Consider the following 14,596-nt stretch of genomic DNA (forward strand, 5'->3'; position numbering starts at 1 on the left):
TTAATTTCTTGTATGACCTTGAGCTGCTTTCTTTCTTGTGCTGGGCCTCAGTTTCTCCACCTGTTACAAGATGAAGTGTCAAGGAGCCCTCTCCTAGCATACCACACCTCTGTCTATTTCTGTGCGTTCCCTCGGTGAGATCATCTGTTCTTCCTGGTTTGTCACTGTATGTGTGCAGGGGTGATTTGCTATCTCTGCCTCTCTCTGGGGCTGGATCAGTCTTATGGTCAACAGGGAGACTGATTTCCAGGACTTTCATTTAGGTTCAGCACCCCCCTACCTCCTTTCCCACTGCACCTCTCCTTGTTGCTGGCCAGTAAAAGGTGCTTCCACAGGTAACAGTGCATTAAAAGGCCCGACTCTAATTCTGTATATCTGTTATGTTCTGGCCCCATATTATTACAAATACACACTGAATAAACTGAGTCTTAACATACAGTGCTTCCTTTTTTCATTAAAATTTTAATAAGCATCTATTAATACAGTACCCTAACAAGGGGACCGCTTTAGGACAGTGTGCTTAGGAATGATGATGTGCCATGCGTATTCCACCCCTAACCTTATTCTCAGCTTTGTGACTCTGGTGTGAGGTGGGTCCAGGTTGACCACTCAGAGAGAATTCACACAGCCTCATCTAGACTCAGACCATGGGCTTTTTGGCAGGGGGTCATGCACAGGAGTGAGCAGCAGGGGGAGGGACCTGACAGAGAGGACTCCCAAATCCCATGCCCCCTCACATGCCCCAGAAAAGTCCAAAAAGGAAATTGAGGGGGAAACCAAGTCATTTATCATTTCTTGAAAAAGTCCGGTGAGGGGATTATTTAACTGGAAAGGAATGAAGGGACTTCTTAGTGCAAAACAGCTCGTTGGTCCGGGGAGTGTGAGATTAGGCAGGTTGGTGTTTGCAGCACTGATGGGGAAGGGCACTGTGAGGTCAAACTATGGGCACAGCGGAGCATCTCAGGAGTCATTCCTGTGCCAGGCTCCAGAGCCCTGAAAGATTCAATGCCCCTGCTATACGTGTGAGAGGCAGGTCAGCCCCTGTCGGTTTCCACAGTGTGGAGACAGTCCACGGCTAGGGACGCTGGGTCTGTCCAAGGTCAGTGCCATGGCTTTGTGTGCCAGGCTCAGTCCCTCATTGAGTGCCTCCTTTTCTGTGTGAGGGTCTGGTTTGTTTCCTTAGTGTCAGGTAAGCCACCCTTTCCTGGCCATTGGGGTTAGTCAGTCTCTCGTGTCAGCTGGTCTTGTGTGTTTGGACGGGGCTGAGCTGGTAGGAATCCGTCTGTCCTGCCTCAGCCCCGCTCCCGCTCCACCCCTCAGCCAGGCCCCAGCGTGCTGATGGTGGTATAGCTCAGCCTGGACAGTGAGGCGATGGAGGGGGTGGGAGGGTCCTCGTCCGGCAGAGGTCTGGGGCGAGCCCTTGGAGGCCGAGGACAGCAGCGGGTGCAGGTGTCAAGGCAGGCCTGGCGAAAGCGACGGTGCATGAAGCAGTAGACCAGGGGGTTGACACAGGCAGAGGCGTAGCTTAGCAAGTGGATGAAGGAGATGGGCGCACCCGAAAGTGCACGATGTGCGCCTGGGCCGTCGAAGGCTCGCCACGTGTTGGCGCTATACACCGGCAACCAACACAGGAAAAAAAGCACAACGATCACCAGTAACATCCGCACCACGCGCTTCTTAGCCAGCAGCTTGGCCTGGGCAGGCCGGGTGCCGGATCCTGGGCCAGGCGTGGGCGCGGTCAGCGCAGACATCTCCAATGCAGGCCGGGAGCGCGGAAGCTGTACATAACAGCCGTCGCCGTCCTCACCCGCCAGCCGGGTCTCAGACCGGCAACGTCCGTTCGCCTGGGCAGGACCTGAGCACAGACCGTGGGCGGTCAGATTTGGAGGCTGAATCCTTCAAAGCCCGCACATTTCCGCCCCACCCACTTTATGTCCCGCCCCTTCCCAAAGTCCCGCCCTCTCCTGGATTTCACACACCTTGTCCTGTGCCACCGGGCAGCCCTCCCTGACTTCCGACCCGGCTCTGGCTCTCGCTGTCACTGTCACCGTCAAAGCGAAGCCCTAAGTAGAGCTCACGGGAGATAAGCCCGTAGGCCACCGCCATAACCACCCCAGGCACGAAAAACAAGAGCAGGAGCAGCAGTACCGACCTGGAGACAGAGCGCAGACCAGTCAGTGCGGATCCCTGTCCAGCTATAATCACTGATGGAGGAAGACTGAACTGGTGTATCTAGGGCTGGTGACCACGTCCTAGAGGTAGAGGTAGGATTCGGGGTACAGCTGGTAAGGGCTAGAGAACTGGGGAGGAGCCCCGAATGGGGATCCCAGGGTGGTGGGTCGTGATAATTGTTGGAGCAAGATTCTGGGTAATGCTTCTGACTGATGGAAATAAGAAGGGAATTCTCAGGAATGGGTAATAGGCACCCTCACCAGGTTTGGCGAACCCGCGCACTGGGCCACCGGTGCATGCATTGCAAGACACGAGGCCCCGCTGGCTGCACGGCAGTGTACACTGGGTAGGGCACCATGAGCAGTCCCGACAGCATCCACGTGGCTACGATCACACGAGCCGCGTGGGAGCGCGTCTGCCACACGCGTGCCTGCAGTGGTCGGCAGATGGCGCTGTACCGCTCGAGGGCGATGGCCACGAGGCTTAGCGTGGACACGCTCACAGACACCCCTAGGAAGGAAGAGGAAAGGGTTACCTAGGAAACTTGCGCTACACATTCCCCAGTGTGACTTCCACACTCCAGACGAAGACAAACCCCTACATTCGGCAAGGACTTTAGGGGAGGAGAGGGCTAAGGGAGGCAGGGCGATTGTTCACCTACCCATGAAGTAGGAAACCGCCTTGCAGACGACTGTGCCGAAGATAAACGTGCCCATGAGATTGGGTAGGAGGGTGAAGGGCATGCAAGCCACAGCCAGCAGAAGGTCGCTGACTGCCAGTGAGAGCAGGAAGGCATTGGTGACGGTCCTCAGACGGCGGCTCAGCCCCAGGACCACGATGATGAGCACGTTTCCTCCAACACTCATCAGAAAGATCACAGCATACAGGGTGACCCTAATGGCCAGCTCCAATTCTGGGTAGGAAAGAGGTGAGGTGGCAGCAGGGGGTCTGGCCCCCACTCAGCTGGGCTGTCCAGTCTCACTTATTCCCAACTCTTCAAGCCCTACTACCCAGCCAGATCCCCTGATTCCCAAATCCTCCCCCTTCCCCACTGGCCCAGGACCCACTCAGTAAATGGTGAACTTGAATTTGTTACCCTTTTAACCTCTAGAAGCCTAGTTGAAGTGGCCTAACTCTACCCTTCCTTAAGAAACCCTATCTGTTCTCAAGCTTTGCTCCAAATCCTTCTTTCTCTTTGCAGCCAAACTTCTTGAAGAGATTATTTGCATCTTTTCATCCACTCCTCAATCTATTACAATCCAGTGACCTCTTCCCCATTACTGTTCATAAGTGTTCATTACACTTCTTTTCATGGTTACTAAGCTTTAACTACCAAATCCAAAGGTCCCTTCTCAGCCTATTCTACTTAATGACCTCCTGGTATCATTCAACCCTGCTGACTGCTATCTTTTGAGACACAGGTCTGATCGTGTCTTTAATGTCTTAAAAAACAACAATAATCACTAAACAGACAAGCCAAAAGACCCTTTACCTACTCTCAACTGTCTTCAGCTTGTCATCAAGATTCTCCCAGAACTGGCCTTTTCTTCCTCTCACCTCATTCCTGCAATGCACTCATTTAAGCCACCAGATGACTCAGTTTCTGGGAGGCATCAGGTGCACTCATGACTCTCCTTTGCTCACGTTGGTTTCTCAGCCTAAACTGCTCTTTCACTGCTCCCCCACCACTGTTCATACCCTCCTCCCCCCATTGAAAGTGAAAGTGAAGTAGCTCAGTCGTGTCTGACTCTTTAGGACCCTACGGACTGTAGCCTACCAGGCTCCTCCGTCCATGGGATTTTCCAGGCAAGAACACTGGAGTGGGTTGCCATTTTCCTTCTCCAGGGGATCTTCCCCACCCAGGGATTGAAACCAGGTCTCCCGCATTGTAGGCAGATGCTTTACTGTCTGAGCCACCAGGGAAGGACTCTCAATATTAAACTTGTTTTCTGTTATCTGGTGAACTACTTAACCATTGTCGTTCAAGACTAGGACTGACTGCTCCCTCCTCTATAAGGCCTCTCTGGAAACCTTATTTGGAGCTAATCTCCCCTTCCTCTGACCCATGCATGTTCCCTACACACCTGTTAGAACGGCCTTTACTTTCTGCCTTGTATTTTAATTATCTATAAACATTCCCTCTCACTCCACAAGCATTTGCAGAGGATTATCTTTATACTAGGCACTGGGGACAAAGATGAACATGACAAATGCCCCGAGAGCTGTCATCTGAGAGCTCACATTCTAGAAGTCTAGAGGGAAACTCAGACATATAAATAGATATCTGTCACACAGTGTGGTAAGAAGTGAGGTTGAAGAATAACAGAATGCTCTGGGAGCTCACAGGAAGGACACGTAGCACTGCTGGGCTAGACAAAGGGCTGACCCCGTTCACTTGTGTCATTGCCTGTTGGGGGGAAGGATTCATCACTGGGCTGCCATATCACAACCAAGACAAAACTGAATTGAATTAAACTGGACCCAGTCACCCCTGCCCATGGCCTCAGTGTGAGGGAAACTGGAGGTTGGAAGGAAAGAGGGCAGGGACAGAGCCTACCAGGTTGGGGAGATGGAAGGGCCCAGAGCTGCATCATTCTCCATAGCCCCATACATTGGCTGACGTTTGCCTTAACTCCCAAATTAAACTGTTTTTTCCCCCATATCAATAGTTACATACTTACCCAGAAGTTGTTGTAGACTTCAAGGAAGTACTATTTACAAGAAATCTCCTAACTGAAATGCCTGCAATGCAGGAGACACAGGAGATGTGGGTTCGATTCCTGGGTTGGGAAGATCCCCTGGAGAAGGAAATGGCAACCCACTCCAGTATTCCTGACTGAAAAATCCCATTGTCAGAGGAACCTGGCAGGCTACAGTCCATTGGGGTCGCAAAAAGTCAGACATGACTGAGCGACTAAGCAGTACAGTACCCTCCCTGAATCCGGGAATGACATTACTTTCTCAGAGCACACAGCAAGTGAGGAGCCGAATCAGAACAGAATCTTGTCTCTACATTTCCAAAATGCTTCGTCTCCTGCTGCTCCCTCACTTCTCTGTCATTCATCACGCTGCCACTACCAGACTCTACCCTGGCATTTCTTACCGTATTATGGTGTTCATGTTCTGTCTCTGCCACTAGACTATGAGCTCTTGAGGGCAGGGGCAATGCCCACCTTGTTCTTCAGCATGTCCCTAGCATTTGGCATAATGCTTCCTGCACAGGAGGTGTTAACACCTGCTTGCTAATGAATCTTAACTGGATCTCTGTCACTGTCCACATACACGCATCTGCTCTGCTTCTCCTCATCCCTCCTTCATCTCTGTGCTTCTAAAGCTCCAGCATGCACTCTCCTTGCTGCCTCACTGCCTCTGTTTCTTTGGAGACCCATGTTGGAGAATCTTTTGGGTGGTACAGGGGAAGGGGTCAATAACAGGCTGTGATTTGGGATGTGTTACTTTTACTATTATACACAAACTATCTATGTCTCATTTAGAAGCTGGGATCCCTCTCTGCAGAGGAGGCTTATGGAAGGTGTGCGTGTGTATGTGTGTGTATAGGGGGAAATAAAGAACATTTGGGAGGGGGAATCTCTGTCAGAGAGGTCCTTGGACCCAAGAAAATAGAACAGGTGGTCTATCTTGCATTTTTGTGTGTGTCTCCTTTCAGTTCACTGCCCCTCTATGCCCTTCTTCTCTCCTCCCATCCCTTATCTCTCTAGTTCTGTCATCTCTCTCACATCCTCCTCTGTCCTCTGGATGTTTCTCTTCAACTAGATTTTTCTTTTTTTTGGCTGCACTGTGGCGCCCTGGCAGTGACAGCACTGAGTCCTAACCATTGGACCACCAGGAGTTCCCTTTCTACTAGTTCTTGATTCAGTAACCACACCTAAAGTTTGGATGACACTATAAATTGTGAAAAGCTCATTTCTCATTCATTCATCTGGGGTACAGCCATCAGTGCCTTGACAGTCTACCTGTGGGTGTCATTCTGCTGGGGATGAGTATGTGCTAAATCACTCAGTCATGTCGGACTCTTTGTGACCCTGTGGACTGTAGCCTGCCAGGCTCCTCTGTCCATGGGATTCTCCAGGCAAGAATACTGGAGTGGGCTGCCACACCCTCATCCAGAGGATCTTCCTGACCCAGAGATTGAACCTGTCTCCTACGTCTTCTACATTGGCAGGTGGGTTCTTTACCACTGTGCCACGCCAGCAGATCAGAAATCAGACCAGGGGACTCAGAAGACTGAAACAGTTCAGTTCTGCTTCTGGTGTCTAGAGCATCTGCATTTGTTCTGTCCAGATGAGGGCATACAAGTGTGGGTACAAAAATCCAGATGAGTCACATAAAACAAGAACAGGCTTTTCTAAGAAATGATTCCACAGAACAGTGAAGCTGCTGATGCCTCAGATCCTGCAGTTCACTGGTGTCTTGGATTTGGTTACCCATCACACAGACATCAAAGTAGTACCCATGCTTCTGTGGTGAGCATGCGTATCATCCAGCTGATTGTGAATGAGAGCAGAGTAAGCCTTGGGAATACTTGAGTATTAGAGATGATATCTGGGTGGGTGAGATTGACACATATTTCTGTGGGCAATATCTGGAGAAGGGTAACAGCTATGTGTCTATAGGTAATATCTGATTGAGTGTGGGTTACCTTTACGTTTAGATAATATCTAAATAAGTATTGTAACATTTAAATGAGCCAGGGTCTACAGATAACATCTCATTTTGTAGGTAACATCTACAGGAAGCATGGGTTACATTCAGAGGTCTGTATGTGAATGAGGGAAATATCCAGCTGATGGTGGTCCTAGATGACTGAGCAGAAGTAATATGAAAGTGTATGTGGGCAATATTTAAGTGAGTGTAAATATGAGATGTTAACAGATTAGGATGTTAACCTGATTGAGTAAAATAACAGCGTCTGAGTGACCACAGGTAGTATTTGAGTCTTTGCAGGTATTATCTGAATATGTAAGAGTTATATCTATGACTTTATAGGTAATACCTGGAGATGGGTTCCTTAAGTAAGCATGAGTAATATTTGATTATATGTGGATAATAAAAAGCGAAAGCGTGTGTGTTTGATGGATGAGTAACATCAAAATGACAGTGGGTAATATTAAAGTAAGTGTGGGTGGCGTCTGTTTTTCTGTGGGTAGCTTCTTTTTATCCCATTTTATTTATTTTGTAAATTGCAGTATAATTGCTTTACAATGTTGTGTTAGTTTCTGCTGTACAACAACATGAATTAGCTGTGTGTATATGCACGTCCTCTCCCCCTGGAGCCTCCCTCCCACCCCTCCTCCTTCCACCTCTCTAGGTCATCACAGAGCTGAACTCCCCGTGCTATACCGTAGCTTCCCACTAGCTATCTGTTTTACAAGTGGTAATGCATATCTATCAATGCTATTCTCGCAATTTGTCCCACCCTCTCCCTCACGTTCTGTGTCCACAAGTCCTTTCTGTGTGTAGTTTCTGAGTGAACATCGGAAACATTTAAGTGTATGTGGATTATATCAGAATAATGTGGGTAACAGCCACGTTTCTACTGGTAGCACTGGGTGAGCCTGGGTGAGATGTGTCTGTAGGGGTTATAGCTGAGTGAGTGTGGCTGACAGTCTCTGCCAGGTGTGTGTAGGCAGCAGCATCTAGATGACTTGGGCTCTGAATCACTGCACATTCTGCTTGCTCAAGGTCCATTACTCTATCAACTAGCCCCTCTTCTGCACTTCAACCTTCCTCTCTCTTGGCCCATTCCCCATCAACATTTAAAAAATGGTTTTTTCTCTGCAATACATACACATTCAAAAGACAAACTATATGTGCAGGTACATGTACACACACACACACACTTCCCCAACCTCATGTTATTTCTAGAACTATCCTGTTTTTTCTTTGTCTCTCTATCTTCAAAACATATGGAAGTTTTTATCTGCATGCCTTGGTTCACTTCTCATAACCCCTTCTCCATGGCCCAAACTTCAACTGACCGTAGTCAGTAATAATACCCTAACCCTAACCCCACAGCTCCTCCTAGGATGTCCTTTCCAGTGAATCCGAAGGATGTTATTCTGACCTTATCTGACTTATACTGGCAGCATGTGATACCTTGTTTGAAATTTTCCTTTTTTTTTTTTTCTTCCTTGCCTTCTTGTCTCTCTAATGGTTTCATCTAGATCTCCTTCATGGACTCCTCTTCTTCTGCTTGGCTTTTAAAAATTGGTCTTCCTCAAGGTCCTATCCCAGGACCTCTTTTTTTTTTTTTTTTAATCTGACACAATCTTTGTATGATTTAATCTAGTTTCATGGCTTTCATTACCTCCTCTAGACAAACAAAAACCTTTCAAGTCTGCATTTCCAGCTTGTATCTCCCAGATCCTTGGATTTAATAGCTTACTGGGCAACTCCACCTGGATATTTCACTGGCATTTAAACTCAGTGGGTTCCAAATTGAATGGATAATGTCCTCCTTCAAATCTATTTCTGCTTCCTTATTATCCTCAATATACAGCACAACAACCATCTAGTTGTCTAAGTCAGAAACCTAGATGTCATCCCTTGACCTCTTCTTCCCTCTCCATTTCTAATAAATCATCAAGTTCTGTGGATTACACTTCCTGAAGTGTTTCTCCAGTCCATCCAGTTCTCTCCATCTCCACTGCCAGTAGCTTAGCCTAAGCCAGTACCATCTTTCACCAGGGCCAATGTAACATAATAACCTTCAAAGGGATGCCCCTCTGCCCATCTCTTGTCCTCCAATCCACCCTCTTTACTACAGAACTAATCCTGGCAGCACTACTTCACCTTTCAGCAGTTTCCATTGACCTCGGGATAAAATCTATACTCCTTAGACAGTTCCATACATTTTTCTGGAATCTCTCTAGGCTGGTCTTCATCCTGAGTGTTCATCATTCCTCTCTTATGGTACATGTTCCAGGCGCTCAGAAACTGTGATACACTGAACGAAAGTGCCATGGATTTAAACTCCGGGCTGTTTATACATACTGTTCCTCTGCTTGAGATGCTTTTTGCCTTTTCTGCCCCTTCATTTGGCTGACTTTCCCTCAGCTTTTTTCTTTTTAAATTTTTCATTGGAGGATAATTGCTTCACAGTATTGTGCTGTTTTCTGCTATACATCACCACAAATCAGCCACATGTATACAATATGTCCCCTCCTTCTTGAACTTCCCTCCCATCTCCCACTGCCTCCCACTCTAGGTTGTCACAGAGTACTTCCCTCAGCATTTTAATTTTTATTTCAGTTTACCCTTTACCTCCTCAGCAGGCCAAATTTGATTCCCAAGGCTAAGCTAGGCTAGAGGTGCTCCTCTTCTGAGTTCCCACATCCCTCTCAAGTCACGGCCCTCTTTGTCTGGCAATTCCCTGCTTACTTGTCTGTCTCTGCGGCTGAACTGTGAGCTCCTTGAAATAAGAACGGTGTCAGTTTTGTTTTACTCCTGTCCCTAGTGCCTAGCACAATCTCTGATTCAATAAATATTTGTTGAGTGAAAGTATCCAAGTGCAAGAATGAGAGAGTATATAACAATGAGCTGAGAAAGTATTTGATATTTTATGGAGGTAAATAAATCCTTCAATTACAATTTATTCCCACTTTCCCTTCTAGAGCATGGAATAATTTCCTTCTGTTTAATGCTGTTCCCTCTCCTGGAATCCCACTTATTACTTTTCTGCCTCCTGAACTCCAACTTCAAGATTCCCTCTGTGAAGTTTTCAGATCCCATCTCCTTTGGGTGCCCACAATTTTGTCCCTCTTATGGGAATTCTAAATGCTGACTGTGGTTTCTCAAATTGGTTTTTGTCTCTTTCCTGCATTGAAGATGAGAGTCCAGACTGGCTCTAGTTTAGTCCTGTGTGCCTGGCACCTAACCTAGGGACTATAGTAGCAGCTGTCTAGTAACCACTTAAGGAAAGAAAAGGTATGGGAAGGGGAAAATATGACTGGAGCTGGGTCATCAAGAAAATGTAGATGTTGAGTGACGGGAGGAGTGAAAGTCATTTCCAGGACTGGGTGAGTGAGAGCGGCCTGAGGATGGGAGGGAAAGGTGGCACAAGGGGATGGGATGATGAATGGGGCAGCCAGGCTCTAGAAGGGTGAAACCTAAGGAAAGGCAGGTTGGAGAGGGGGCTTGGAAGGGACCTAGAGACATTACTTGGAGACACCAAAAGAGAGAGGGTATAGAGCCTTGAGAAGAACTCCAGCTTGGGAGGCAAGGAGATTTGAGGAAGAGGGCAATGGAGAGCAGATCCCAATCCAATGTCCAGCCTAATTCAGGTTAGGAGATCTCTTGGGGAAGGCAAAGGGTTGGGGTGGGCAACACAGGAGACTGTAATTGTTTGTAATTGACTGTAACTTCCCATTCAGGTCTTCCAGACTGCCTCTGCCCGCAGCCAGTCCCCTTCATCCCCCCAGTCTTGCCTTTCTTCCTTCCTTTCCTTTCCCAGTGAGGCTCCCTGAACTGACTGCAAAAGGAAAGGAGAGACTTGGAAGGGATTGGCCAGAGGAGGTCCTTGCTTTCCCACTGTCTCTGTCTAGCAGTGGGCTGTGTGTTGGTGAAGGTGATGCGTTTTGGGGGTGACCAAGAGCTCTGGGGGTGGCGAGGGGGCTAGGGTGTGAAGGGACTCTGACCAGGTAGTGTGAAGCTGGGATGGAGTTTTATGAGCTGTGGAGGACAGATGTGTCAGGGGAGCTGTCTGGGGACGGAGGGAGTACTATGAAGGGATAGTGTGGGCTATCCCTTTGAGGAGGCTATGGGGGCCTCTGTGAGTGTTGTGGGGTGCAGTGAGAAGGAGCTCGCGGAGGGGGCTTAGGGAGGCACCCACCTCGTGTCCCGGCTCCGCGGATGCGTGGGGGCTCACAGCTGAGGTTGCCGGTGCCGCTGCCGTTGAGGAGGGGGCCCCCCGAGCGGCACAGGGAAGCCCCCGGCCCGGGTCCGGATCCCAGCACGCTCCGGTTTGGCTTTAGCAGCTCCATTGCCACGGCTCAGCCGCCGCCTCCCAGTGCTCGCCCGGGCGAGCTCCCGCTGCGGCTCCACCTGCTCCCGCCGCGATTCCGGCTGAGGCTCGCGCCCCGCCTGGTTCCCGCCCCCAGCCTTGGCCCCTGTCCCTCCGCTCCTCCTCTGCGCGCCCCGCCTCTGCTCGCCTCCCTCCCAAGCTCGGGACCGCCTCTGTCCAGCCAGGTGACTCTCCGCCCCCCTCTCCAGCTCCTGACTTACCCGCGCCCCTCCGCCCCTCGCCCGGGGGCTGTCTTGCTTCCCGCCCGGGGGGCTGTCCGCACTCCACCCCCTAGATTTCTCCCTTCTTCTCTTAGAGATTTCCTTCCCGTCCACTCCCCTTCATCAGCGTCCCGGTTCCGGGGAATTCTCGGGAGCGTGTGTATCTGTGTGTGTTGGCGAGGTTTGGGGAGAGGTTAGTAGTGGATGGAGAGGTAGCGGGGAGAAGGGAGGCTGGGTAAGAAGGCAGCGTTAAGAGGGACAGGGTAAGGCGCGGCTGCCGCAGGGTTTAGCATCTTTTCCTGGTGGGTCGGGGAACCAGGAGGTGGCCACCGAGACGCTGGGATCACCGGCTGCAGCGCAGACACCTTAGCCCGCGGGAAGCGCCACGGTACCCAACTATGCCGCAGTGGCCGCAGTGACCGTGACACCATCGCTGGTCGTTCCCTGCAGCTCTTTGCCTCGGGGCAGGGGTAGCCCCTGCATCTGTTCCCCGCACCCTCACCTCCTACATCAGGCCCAACACCCAGGCTTCCACGCAAAGCGCCCAAGGAACCCTCCCCAGCGGGCAACGATGTGGAATGGGGCAGCATTCCCGCCCCGCTGGGGAAAAGGGCTGCCTGGAGGAAGAATGACTTGGGGATCGAGGGGCGGCCGGGGTAGCGGCGAGAACTCCCCGGGATAAACAGGAGTGAGGTGGGGTGAAGGTGGGGTATGGTTCGCCTCCCAGCCCAGCGCAGGCTTAACCCGGGAGGAGGCGGCTGACTTTCTCTGTGGTCTCCAGGCAGCGCCCACCCTCACCCGACGCACTGAAGCTCCCTGTTTGTTCTCAGCGCAGGTGTAGCAGCCGGTGTAGGGAGTCAGGTTCCCACGGTGGGGCGGGGGGTTGAGGGGGTTGGGGACTGGAAGGGGAGCACTGGGGTGCACCAGGAACACAGCTGAATGGGGCATGCGCAGGACTGCGGTCGGTTCAGCTACTTGGGTAGGACTTGCCTCCACTAATGTTTTCCCCCTGCTCGATGTCATTCTTCTTCATTCCAAAGAAACTTCAACTAACGGGGAATTTCATTCTCTGGCCTGACAGCAGTAGCTGTCAGAGGTGGGAGTTATCAAAGAGAACATTAGACTGGGGGCGAGGTCTGAGTTTATGGGGAATTCAGAGACTTATCCAGTCAGTCTTTGGAAGAGGACCTGATCCAGCTAGTACTGAGTTTATAGAGGCTAAAGATATTGAAAGAGGATTTAAGCCTGAGGTCAGTGGGAATGTCGTCAACCCAACCCCCCTTCTCCTGGCACTGCCTGCCTTCCCCACCATAGCAGCCCGATTTGCTGTTTGTTCGGCTCCAGCACAGGTGAGGGCTCAGATAACCTGCTGAACTTTTCCCATATTGGATGAAGGTAGGGTGTGGGGGCAGGGAAGCAAAGGTAATGTAGGTGGGAGGGGAGTGGAAATAGAAATAGACTGGCATTCACTTACTCAGCAATGTGCCAGGTATAGGGCTGTACACTAGCTGTCCAATACAGTCTGTGCCAATTTCCCAAGCTAGTAGGGGAAAATGATAGGTAAACCTATGATGACAACATACGGTCATAAGTGCACCCATCAAGATGCACAGATCAGAAATTTACAGATCATCTTGAATGCTGTACTCCCTTATGCTCCTGCACCCCTATGGTGAAGGTTGTGATGAAAAAAAAAAAAAGAAGGATTTAGTCTCCTTTTTCACTGGAAGATAACCCTCAACTGTCAGTCCCTTCAAGAGTTGCCTGAGCTGAAGAAAGCTAGCTCATTCAAGATCAGGTTCCCTTTCTGAGGCATCCTACAGTCAATGACTGATCAGCAGAAAGATATAGAGATTCACTTCCCTTACTCTGACAGAGGACAACTTTGAAAGATGTTCCCAGCTCCTCTCTGGGGTTGACTGAGGTCTTTGTTGGGCTGCTCAGCTTCTCCCTTTCCCCGATCCCACGTTCATCCTCTTTCTTACACAGGTGTTGACTCCGAGAGCCCTCCTTAGTAAACATCCTCCACAGTAATCTCTGTCTTAGAGCCTGCTTCCTGGGGAACATAATAGCTTCTCTCCCATGTTCAATCAATCACGAAGTGGTGTTGATTTTAGCTACTGAGTGTTCCTTGAACCATTATGCTTGTATCTCTACTGACATTGCCCATTATTTCTTGTACTACTCTCCCAGCTTCCTAAGTTGTCCACATTTTAATGGATGCCTCTTTATATCCACCCTCCATCTTGTAACCAGAGTGCTATGTTTGGAATACAAATCTGATTATGCCATTCTTTGGACTTCTGCTGTGGGAATAAACCAAGAATTTTAATAGAGTCTATGAAGTCTTGGACTGCAAGGAGATCCAACCAGCCAGTTCTAAAGGAAATCAATCCTCAATATTCATTGGAATGTCTGATGCTGAAGCTGAAACTCCAATACTTTGGCCACCTGATGAGAAAAAGACCTTGATGCTGGGAAAGATTGAAGGCGGGAGGAAAAGGGGATGATAGAGGATGAGATGGTTGGATGGCATCACCGACTCGATGGACATGAGATTGAGTAAATTCCCTTACATGAGATTGAGTAAGGGAGTTGGCGATGGACAGGGAAGCCTGGCGTGCTGCAGTCCATGGGATCGAAAAGAACTGGACACTACTGAGTGTCTGAACTGAACTGAACTGATGAAGTCTGCATGGCCTGACTACTACTGACCTCTCTAACTACCTTGTTTCAAATCACTATGGTTCTTGTTCTCTCCACTGAAGACACCGGCCTTCTTTTTGTTTAGTTTTCAGATATATGTCTTTTAGTTACATGTCCTCTGCATGTTCCCTCTGGAAGATTTCCTTCCTTACCCAATTAACTTCTACTCATCCTTCTGATCTCAGCTCAAGATCTCAGTATTTCTCAGGGGTGTTTCTCCCTGCTTTCCCTCTTGGGTGGGCAGAATTGCAAGATGATTCCTAATGACTGTCACTCTTGTATGATCTCCTTCCCTTGGGTGTGGGTGGAACTTGTGAATGTGATAAGACATTACTCCTAAGATTATGGTACGTGGGCAAAAGGGATTTTTGTGAATATAATTAACAATGCTAATTAGTTGACCTTATGATAGATTATCCAGTTTGTCCTTATCATATGAATCCCTTCAAAAGACACAAGTTTTCTCTGGTTGGCA

General features: G+C 49.5%; 1 protein-coding gene across 1 annotated transcript; it reads right to left on the minus strand.

The window, feature by feature from the left end:
- Nucleotides 1-434: 434 nt before the first annotated feature.
- Nucleotides 435-12,267, minus strand: CCKBR (cholecystokinin B receptor). The gene is made up of 5 exons (XM_061380585.1): nucleotides 11,024-12,267; nucleotides 2,834-3,085; nucleotides 2,433-2,682; nucleotides 1,980-2,152; nucleotides 435-1,855 (listed from the first exon to the last, which is right to left on the minus strand). Exons 1-5 carry the CDS (start codon nucleotides 11,172-11,174, stop codon nucleotides 1,317-1,319), a joined length of 1,365 nt encoding a protein of 454 aa, XP_061236569.1. The 5' UTR covers nucleotides 11,175-12,267; the 3' UTR covers nucleotides 435-1,316.
- Between the last annotated feature and the right edge of the window lie 2,329 nt (nucleotides 12,268-14,596).

This window comes from Bos javanicus, chromosome 15 (assembly GCF_032452875.1).
Source record: "Bos javanicus breed banteng chromosome 15, ARS-OSU_banteng_1.0, whole genome shotgun sequence".
NCBI lineage: Eukaryota > Metazoa > Chordata > Mammalia > Artiodactyla > Bovidae > Bos > Bos javanicus.